Source organism: Merops nubicus, unplaced genomic scaffold (assembly GCF_000691845.1).
Source record: "Merops nubicus isolate BGI_N331 unplaced genomic scaffold, ASM69184v1 scaffold2942, whole genome shotgun sequence".
Classification (NCBI taxonomy): domain Eukaryota; kingdom Metazoa; phylum Chordata; class Aves; order Coraciiformes; family Meropidae; genus Merops; species Merops nubicus.
The window spans coordinates 94,896-105,634 of NW_008592683.1; the positions used below are offsets into that span (position 1 = coordinate 94,896).

Genomic DNA, 10,739 nt, shown 5'->3' on the forward strand with positions numbered 1-10,739 from the left:
CACTCTTTCAAAAACGACATCACAACTTTAACAGAGGTTCCAGGCTTCCTTTTAAACTTCATCCCAAGCACACGAGCACGTGATAACACTGATAATATCAATAGCTGGATAGAAAAGTTATCCTCCTCTGCACAACTCCACTGTAACCTAAAACACCCAACCTGATGTGTCATTTCAGAGGTGACTGCTCTGAGAGAAGCCATGGCTCCAGCTTCTTGCCTGAAATAATTCTGAGCAAACAGCTCAACACAGTGGACAAAAGAGCAGCAGGCATACTCTTGTTATTAACTTATTCCTCTTTAAATAGCCTCCATCTTCACTGCTCCTTACTTGTCGACATCTAATTAATCTCACTGAGTATTGATCTCATAACCAAAGCTAGATGTTGCTGGTGGGGAAGTGAATCAGATTCCTAACAACAAAGCCAACTCACCAGTGCCTTAAAAGTTCAAAGTATGAGAAAAGGGGGAAAAAAAAACCCTCTCAAGCTATGCCTACTGAGGAAAGATGTGTCTCTCTGGGAACAAGACACAAAGAAAACCCCCACGTCTCAAGGAGCAATCAAACAGGCATAAAAATATAAAACATTATAAAATGAAATACCAGAGTTTGCTTTTAGTGCCATGAGGTCAGAGGTGCAAAAGGAATGAGGAACGTGTGACATTTGTTTTCAGGGCAGACACACACACACACACACACACAGCTGCCCTGCTCAACTTTTAGAGAAGTGAAGTCTTCAATCAAAGGTCACACTAAACACTGACCTCTTTTTACAAGCTGCATTTCTCCATGGCTGAAAGAATCAAGAAAATCTGGCTTTCCATAATCAACGTCCAGATATGCCAACCAACAGCTTGATTTTTCTTCTCAGTTGGTTAATTATTTAGAAAAGAAAAAACTTCATAGTATAGCAGAAAACTGACTTCCCACAGAAAAAGATCTTTGCTTATGTTACTCCAGAAAGGACTTCATCTAAACTACTGAAAACCTCAGGCCAGATCCATGCCAAGAGTAGTTTGCCACTTGAATTGCCCTGGCAAAGCACACCAGCAAAGCATTTCTAGCACATGTGTAACTGAGAGCAAAGAGCTGGCACCTCATTGCATCCCTTCCCCTCCTCTTCCAAGAGGGGAATGAGCACTGCTGTCCATCCAATAGATTCTACCCCGTGGGTTTATGCCAAGAGCTGCACAAGGAAAAAAATCAGCCCAAAAAGTGTCCCTAAGCAAAAAGGGGAGGTCAGAAAGGTGGCAGTGTAACTGGATGACATCCACGTCAGGCTTCATGTCTCTCCTCTGGCTTTCCACACCTCTACAGGCAACTCATGGTCCTGATAAAGCTCTAATACTCTGGGACCACTCTGTGCATCTTCTGAAGACATCTGACATGTTTCCTCCCCCTCTGCACAGAACACACTCCAGGGAGAACACTGAATACACCTGAAGCTCTAGGTTCTACCAGAAACATGATGTTGTGATATGAACTTTTTCTAGAAAGAGATGAAAGAAACCTGATTTTTCCTTATTTTGAAGACAGTTCATTTCAATTTCCCTGCATGGCTCGCCAGTTCTTGAAAGCTTTCTTCTTATTTTTGATTCTTATCCCCTATAAGCCTGATTCCTTGACTAGGAATCCAACAGCTAGAACTGGTAAAGTCAGAAGTGTAAAATGATTCTTGTTGGGCAAATTAGAGAAATCCAGTTCACTTTTTTTTTTTCCTTCTAACAGCAAAGGATTGTAAAATACCAAACTGCTTCAATAAAAATGTAATGAAAAGTGGCAACATAATAACATACACTGGTAAATTAGGACAGGGTAGTAAGTGATTATACAAAAGTCCATTTGTGACAGAGACAGCAGGAGGGAGAGCTCTCCCTTGTCCAACATTTCAAAAGCACCAGTTTTGTACATGCTCACTGATATCATGAGCTCCCCAACAGTCTTTCTTTCATCTTCTCCATGAAATGTTTTTTGTGGACTTATTCTGAACTTGGTAAGAGGGAGAAATACCATTGTATGGAATAATAATAATAACAACAAAAAGGTACTGAAGTGTACACTTATATCTGTCACATAGGGAAATATTTGTGACAGTTTGGTCTTTGAGTAGCATCTTAAAAAGCTTTTCTATTGTTTACCTAAGGTACCTATTTCTTATTCTCATCATAGATGAAACCAACCCAAATCCAGAACCACCAAAAAAATGTCATAACAGCCTACAACAAACAGACACATTCTACCTAGTGGCTCAAACTGTATCCATACCTGTAGTAGTTGGTTTGGATGCTCTTCCCTTAGGGACTGGCAGCAACAGTAATTCCAAAGACTGTGGTGGAGTTGCTTTCTCTTGTTTCATCTCTGAAAGCTGCAGGGGATCCTCAGCAACCAGTGATTTCTTCTTCTCAGCCAACAGGGTGCCTGCAGCCCTTGCAGCAACCTCTTTGAGAAGGGCAGCTGAAGAGGTCATGGAAGCCAGGGAAAGGAAAGAACTAGCTGGAGGTGGGTGCTCCTGCCCAGGAGTCATGCTTCTTTCACTCACTTTCTTAGATAAAGCTGCTAAGGTGGAGCTGGCCGACTGAGAGCTAAAAGGTGATGAAAAGGATTCAAATCTTACAGTGTCTTCAGTCCTTGAAAGAGATTTGTCCTGCAGAACAGCATTGGCTGCTGCTTTCAGTTTCAGGATAGCTGAATCTGGGGACAAACCACAGGTGGTGGTTGAGTTTGGCAACCACTTACCTTGATTCCATATAAAGTGACCACTGGCATTGTATTGGTCACTTTGTTCCTGTTTCTCAGCAAGCTTCCTGGCAAGAACACTTAGTTGCTGGGCATGATGAGCAGGTGGAGAGAAGGAGAGATTTGAGCCAAGATTTACAGGAGACTCGACTCTGCCGTTGACCGTAACAGCAGCATCCAGCTTGAGGGAACCAGCCTCCAGCAGCCGCCTCAGGTTACTGCTCAGGGGCTTGTTTGGACCAGGAGGTTCTTCTTCACACAGAGAGGACACATCAGGAGAAAGGTGCTCCTTGCTCTGCAACGTGTCTCTTAGAGCCTCACTTTCAATGGATCCCAGCTCCGCTGCGTTGCTGCTTGGAGTCGCACTTCCCAAAGAAGTATCTGGAGAAGTGGACTGCTCTTGTATTCTGTCCTCAAGAGACAACTTAAAGTTCTCCTGGACTTCTCCATAGGATGCTTCTGAAGGAGTTTCTGAAGAGTTTCCAAACCAACGTTCTTCTTCACTGAGCTCACCTTCCACTTCTTCCTGTCTGGTACCATCTGTGTGGAGCCAAGAACAACAGCATTATTCTCAAATCCATGTACAACAGCAGCTTAGCATGAAGTATGTCTGGCCTCTTCATGGCTCTCCTGAATAGTCACCTAACATCCCTCCCTAAACAGCATGGACTTGGCATCAGTCTGGATTTAGTGACCAGGAAAAAGTTTTTTTGAAAATCAGTAAGTTTTAATTTGATGATAAAATCACAAGCCTGTCATCTTTCAGTCAGTGTGACTAAAACAGCTCAAACTCCACCCAGACAAATATACATGCTGATATACTGCAAATATTTAATTATCAGTATAGTCTGCACATCCTGCAAGATGCTGTGAACTTTATGGTATAAAGCAGGGATTTAACAGGCCCACAAATGACTAAATATTTGGGTTTTTGTACAGCTAGCATGGGCAACACCTTCAAAAGCAGATCAGGTGTGTAGCTGCTCAAAGCAGTTTCTTCCAGTGACTTCAAAACTCAGCCCAATCCTGCAGTGACCCCTATCTAAACTAAAATTTGTGCTGATAATTCCTCCCTGAAGAGCTGAAATGACTAACACAAATGCAGGCTGAAGCTCTCATCTCTCCAACTGTTTGGGAAAAGAATATCACACACACACACACAACTGATCTTTGGATTATTTTTCCTTCTTCTATAGGCACTACTTTCTTGTCATTTCCTTATCATTCTTCATGAAATTTTTAAAGGCCATCCCAAAGTGAACTTAGGATAGCTTAAAACCTAAAATAAAGTGTTGGTCTCACTGCAGTTAGTTACATCTTCTCCTCTCTGGAACTGCAACACATCCAGTCTCTCCTGAGACCTAAATGACAGTGTTTAAAGCACCGTGACCCTGGATTGCTCTTCTCCCTGCTACATATTCAAAGTCAAACAGATACACCAAGACTTTTTTTGCAGATCTTGCTGGCCCATCAGAACATACTTAAGAACAACAGCAATGCTAGAATTAAATTCATGTTATCTTCTCTTGCCAGATACCTCTCACATTCTTTCCTTTTAGATTCGGCGTCCCGAGCTACAAAAGAATCTTTGTAACTCATACTACAGCAAAACAGAAGGATTTAATCTAACCCTCCACTGACATTCTGGAAATAAGCCTGCCTGATATGCACTGCATCTATGATTATGTATTATGCCCTGATTCCCTATTTAATTCCAGCAAATTACAAAACTTGGGGAGAGGCTGATGAATAAAAAAAACTTCGATTTATTATTGCTTTGATGAATTTAAGGAGGAGGAACCCAGTCAAAGGTACCATGAGTGCAGAGACACCAACATGCACGCTGAAAGCAAAGATTTTTATTTGAATTATGTGGTACAGAAAATGAGGAATAGTCCCTCATATTTAAGGGACTATTTTTATTGAATTTTTTAAAATTGATTTTATTTTTATGACTATTTTAATAGACATATTTAAGTGTAAATGGTTACAAAAGGCAGTAGGTTTCTGTTTTGGAGAAACCCCCAGCTTACTAAACCCTCAAACTTCTCTGTTCCTTGCCATGCACCTCAATGTTGCTGTGTTTCCTAGTTGCCTTTCAGATACCAGTTAATGACCCTGTTTTGCAAATCTCTCAGTGTTGTTCACCCTACTTGCCCTGGACAAATTCTTCATTCTCACTTGCACCAGTATTTGTCCTAACCACAAAAGTAATTTTTTTAATTATTAAATTAAAAATTTTTTAAAATAAATACTCACATGTATTTCTACTCTTTATCCCCCTCTCTAAAGATGATCTCTTGGGGAACAAGACACTTGTGGGGGAATTTTCCTTCTCTTTGGGAAACACAGTGAGAGCTCCCTCTCCTGTTGCTCATCTACTTGTACCCACCTCAAACCTCCAAGTGGGCTCCGTAACAAAGGGAAAATTTCCTTGGCAGTATCTCCATCCCAAAAGCCAGCTTTGATATTTTTGTTTCCTCCAGTGCAGTTTCTTTCTGCACCCAGACTCCTAAGTGCTGACACAGTTCCAATTTTCTCCTTCTCAGTAATTCCCCTCATCACTGCAGCACCAAGTCCGCTGTATTTTAAGGCTGGAAGGTTAAGGCTGAAAAAGGCAGCACCAGTGTCTTATGAGCTGAGTCAAGCCTCCTTTTTAAACACCAGTGAATTGGTTTAGAAGCATAACTGTGAAGCCTGGCAATTTAATTTCTAAACAGAGTTGCCATTCAAGGCCTTCAGGGCAGGACTTTCATTCACATTGACTTCTGAGCCTCTCAGTTGAACAAACTTGAGAGCTCCAGGAGAAATCGGCCCAACCCACCAACTTTCCTGATTTCAAATTAAATAAAACCTTCCCTCAGAACTCAGAGAGCTCAGGGGACACCCAAACCAGGTTTGTCTGAAACAGGAACCAACCTCCATGTCTCTGACAAGAAACTTCAGCTGTATCTTACATCTGTGGCAGAAGGTCTGCAGGACATGTTTTTCCATTCTTTTGCAACACAGCTAAGGAGCTCCAGTAAGAAGTCCTTGAAAGACAGGAACAGAAATGTAACACCACGTTTAAATTTCTCCATTCAGTTGTCCTGGTTTGGGGTAGAACAGAACTAAGGCTGTTCAGTGGTTTTACTTCTCAGCTGAAGCTCTTCTAAGTGCACTGTCTAAAGTTCACAGTTGGGTTCGATACTGGTTTTGTATATAGTCCATTTTATTAATATTAGTATTAATACTAGTAGTAGTATTTTAATTAAAGCTGTTCTCTTTTCTAATTGATCAGTCTCTCTCCCTTATTCCCTTTCTCTTTCCATTTCGGGGGTGGAGGGAGGGGGTTAACAGGGTTAACAGGGAGCATCTGTTACAGGTCTGGGGACAGCCCTGACCCTAAACCTTGACACTGCACCATAAACATACCATAGTTTGTTATGACAGTTGTAGTTATGAATGTAAACCTGCTGGCATTTCATTTCCATTGCAGCCTGAAATGCTAAAGAGCTCTGGAAGGAGAACTGCTTCCCAAACCATTTGCCACTGGCAGAGGGTAGGGGAAGTCTCAGGTGTCCTGAGTGCTCCAGGACCATCCCATCATCATCACACAGCACCCAGGAGCCTCAAGCAAATATTTCCACTCCTGTCAGTGGTGACAAAAGGCACCAAAGTGCTGTTGCCACTGATGCAGCCCAATATCCAGCTCTGGCAAAGGCACAAATGTGTGCAGAAGCACTGTTTGAAGAAGTGCCAGTTTCCTTCCTTCACCCACTCAGCTGTTTGTTTTCAAACAAAGAGAAATTCTGTTTTCTTTTCAAGAGATCAGTTTGACAGGCAAATCTTATTGATCTCCAAATACGTTGTTTCACTTTGTGAGCATCTGCCCTTTTACTTAGAGTGGTGATTAGAATTTAACCCTGATATCAATAGAAATGTAAATATTAACTTGCCCAAACTACTTATATCTGAAAACTGAAAAAGACAAACACGTTTGTTGACTTACAGACTGAGCCACCCAATTCAAATGCTGGAAACTTCAGCTGTACCCAAAGTTGTGTACACACACCACTCCTGAAAGTGGTAAGTGTGAGAAGATCCACAGTTCCACTTTGTAGGACTTGGAGTGGAGAAATATGAATGTAGAAGGCTAGATCTAAAAAATGGTCTGTGCAGCACATGGAAAAAAAGGAAGAGTTTCCAAGTTATGGCACTGAGCAACAGAAATGGGCAGTGAAAACACAACTGAACACCACTGGACCACCAGAGGCTATCCAAGAAGAGACTAACCACTAAGGAACCCAACCTAAAGAGACTGAATTTTCATATTAAGAGGGATAAAATTTCACTTTAATCATTTGGTTCAATGAGTAAATTGAAGAACTTCAATACAGAATTAACATTGCAAATCCATACGCTGCAGTGATATGAAACATATGGAAATTGTAATTATGGGATTAGAGAATTAAAATTTAAACAAATATAAAAGTGGGTAGAAATCAAACAATTTCAAAGAAATGCACAGATAAAAATTGCTGATGAGATAAATTAAGTTTCCCCTGACTTTTGCAGTTATATTCCAAGACAGATTTGGGCATCTACAGGACCAGGACTTCAAGGGCTAGGAGAGCCAAACCTCATTTTTATTATCTTACAATTGCAAGTTACAATTACATTTATTGGTTATTTGGCACCCAGGTCATCTTTCTAATTTATTGCCCTAACAGTTTACCTCATTCCATCTCTAATGCCCAGCACAAACCATTGTCTGTATTATCTCAGCCTAAACACTATACCTAGGCCTGCTGAAAGCAGGAGGATTAAGTGATAGGTTTACACTAGGGAACTGAGGAGCTCTGCAAAGATGCCTGAAGAATTTAAAAGGATGCATTAAACTTAAATGAAGCAGTAAGCCATCGAGGAAACAAAGAGTGACTCAGATGAGCAATCAGTTTAAGGCCAAGTAAATAGGCAGATGCATCAAAAAGAAGGCAGGGACAACACCTGAGCAACCCAGAACTTGGCCTCCTGTGCCTTTTATCAAGAAGAGAAAGGAAAGGGGAGTGAATGAAGAGAAGCAGTGGACAAACTGAGAAGCCTGGACAACTGTAAAAGCATTTAACTACTCATGGACAAGGAAGAGGTGAGACAGTCAATGGGTGTGCTCATATTTGGCCCTATTCCTCCCTCTCTGCTTTCTTAGAACCCTAAAATAAGGATTAGGGTTTGGGCCACAGGCCAGGTGAGAACTACCAGCCACAAAAGTGTCCCATCAGAGCAGATAATACAGAGGAGAGAAGAAGGAAGGAGCTATGGGCTGGAGAGATCTCTTTAGGTAAACTACATACACTGTGTCAGTGCATCATTTTGGCCACGATAAAAAATAACTGCAAGAGATCACTTGCTAATATTACATCACTTTCTAATACCCATTGTCTCCTGGGTGTCAGCTTCACACAAACTCTTGCTGATTTGGCAACCAGGTACTTTAGAAAGCAGCTCACACAGGCCTAAAAGCAGGAGTCATGCCTGGGAAGCCTATTCTGTGGTACCCTGGATAAATTGCTCTATCTAGCTGCCTACAAACTACCCTTTTTTTTTTATGTTCAGGCTAAGTATTTCAAATAAAAAAGAGCAAATGTCCTTTCTTGGGGCTTGAACAAGCTTTGTGGGTTGCCACCCCCAGCAGCCCACGTGGGTGTGAGTGCTGTGGGACTAGCTCAGGGATGCTGGGCACACTGTGAGCCCACAGGCTCCCCTCTGAAAAGCACTTACAGCCACCTCTGATTAGACTATACATCCAGAGCAGCAGCTATGCTCATTCTCCCACAGGGATGCTTGCAAGAAAATCATGATTTTAATAAAGACACAAAGGCCTGCCTTAACTCCAACAGCAGCAAATACAGCTTAAAAGTCACAGTTACATAAACAGTCATGTGGTAGAGTGCCCTCAGTCCCCCATTTTTCCTTCATGGTTTCTGTGACCTATAATAGGTAAGTAGTGCAGGAAGTCACTGTCCCCTTTGAATGGAATTTCTGGCTCGCTCACTTATCAACAGGATGATTATTCAACTCTTGACCTCCCCACAAAATGGTTTAGCAGCATTGCTTGTGCTTGAACCAAATTTCTCTACTGCAGGTTGACCTAGAGAGAGCAGCACAGCTGTAAGAAGGAACTGCCAAAAAGCCACAGCTCTTCTGTTCTGCCCTTCTCCCCTGTGTTTGAGGTGTGTGAAAACCCTCACACAATCAGACAGGCAAAGAAGCCCTAGGTAGGACCATGTATTTCATCTCCACATCTTCTAAAATAATGATTTTTCCTAACTGGTGGGAAGGAGGGGGAAAGAAAGGCACAGCTTTTAAAGACAAGGCCTATATCCTCTACTTTTATCCCTAACCTAAAGTGACTTTGAAAAAATCCACTAACCAGAAAGCCACAGAATATTCCCAAGCAATTTCTCTAGTACTGGGTAGGATTTTTTTCTTAAAAAAAAAAAGAAAAAGGGCTCCAAGGAGAACAAGATTAGAGAAAGTTAATTAACTTGCAGTAACTGGAACTCTTCAAGATGCTTTGCCCATATGCACAAACAACTGTGAATGTGCAGAAGCATCACACATTCAGCTTTGCCAATGCCCAAACAACAACTGAGGGTCAAAAATCTGTCTGCAGCATCTCAGTGTCCTCTCAAAGGCAGAATCCAGGTGTGATGGACTCTTCCAAAGAAGAAGGAAGCAGGATGGACTACTGAACAACCTGCCCTGATCTCTTCTCCCTCAGAGGAGAAGAATTTTGTGGTAAATGGGAAATGGAGACAGTGGCCTTTTATTTTCAGCCCTGAGCCCCAGGATAAATGTGTCAAGTGAGTTTCATTAGCTGCCAAAAAGACCTTTCTTTTACTGGCTAAGTATCCCTGGAAGAGGACAGAAATCCATGGTATCTCCTGAGGTGCTGTCACTACCTGATGAAGGTTCTCAGGGCAGTTGACAGACCATAGGACAGGACCTTATAGTGACAACAAATCTAATCTCCCACAAACCAATTCTTTAAGAGATAACTCCTAGGATGATGATGTTTAATATCTTGCCTCCCAGAAAGATTAATTATTCTTCTGTTCTAGGCTTATGGAGGTTATAGTGGCTGAGGGATGAGTGCTTGAGGCGTGTTGCTCACCCTGGGACTGGAGAATTTAAGCACCAAATGAACAGGCATTGCCTCAGAGTGCAGTCAGAAGACACTGTTATGCTGCCAAAAGCTCAAGACCAACAGAAGTGGTGGTTCTGTGCCCACCAAATTGTTTGCTCTGTTGTCTGACTCTTTGGTGAGCTGGATTTTGCCACTATTTGAGGCTCAGTGAGCTGAAGAACTGGAGGTCCATGCATGAATCAGAACACACATGGCCCTACAGGATGGGAATATTTTTGAAGACCATTTCTCAACCAGCAGGCCACCAAAGAGCATCCTACACAAAAAGCTTTCATCAGCTGACTTGACCAACTCCTAGAATTCCTGGAGAGAAGGGTAGACAAAGACAGCTGATGTTTATGACTGAAGTTTGCAGAAGAAACAAGTATTTCTGAAGTCAGCTTAGGCTGCAGAGGTGTGCTGGTAGCCCCAAGACAGAGCCATAAACCACACAAAGTGTCAGTGTAACAACAGATAATCATGTTCCTTACAGAAGATATTTTATGGAACAAATGTTCTTGCAACACTTTTATGGACACCCAGCAAAATACCACAGCCAGCCTTATTGAAAGCTTCTTCCACAGGCCCTTGTGAACATCCTCCAATAACCTATAGTGGAGTTTGAACACTCCTTTCATAAAGCACAAGACAGTGATCAGACTGATTTATACACTAAAGCACCTCTTCTTTAAAACCAGCTATGATATCAGATTGAGACTCTCCCAGATTATTACAAATTTGAGAACAAACTAAATATGTGGGAGACCAACTGTTATCCCCACAGCTCTATTTGAAAGGGGAATCAGCTTTAAGTCTTCTGTGGTTCAAGTGGTCC

The 10,739-nt window shown here is 41.9% G+C and overlaps 1 protein-coding gene across 1 annotated transcript in view; it reads right to left on the bottom strand.

Annotated features, from left to right (window-relative positions):
- The window catches only part of ZNF827 (zinc finger protein 827), a gene marked incomplete at its 5' end in the record, with an annotated part of 70,147 nt that extends 66,871 nt beyond the window's left edge, over positions 1 to 3,276 (bottom strand). Inside the window, one exon of the mRNA XM_008935213.1 lies at positions 2,266 to 3,276. Within this exon, the coding sequence (XP_008933461.1) occupies positions 2,266 to 3,276 (1,011 nt within the window). The remainder of the gene's footprint in view (positions 1 to 2,265) is intronic.
- Positions 3,277 to 10,739: the final 7,463 nt, after the last annotated feature.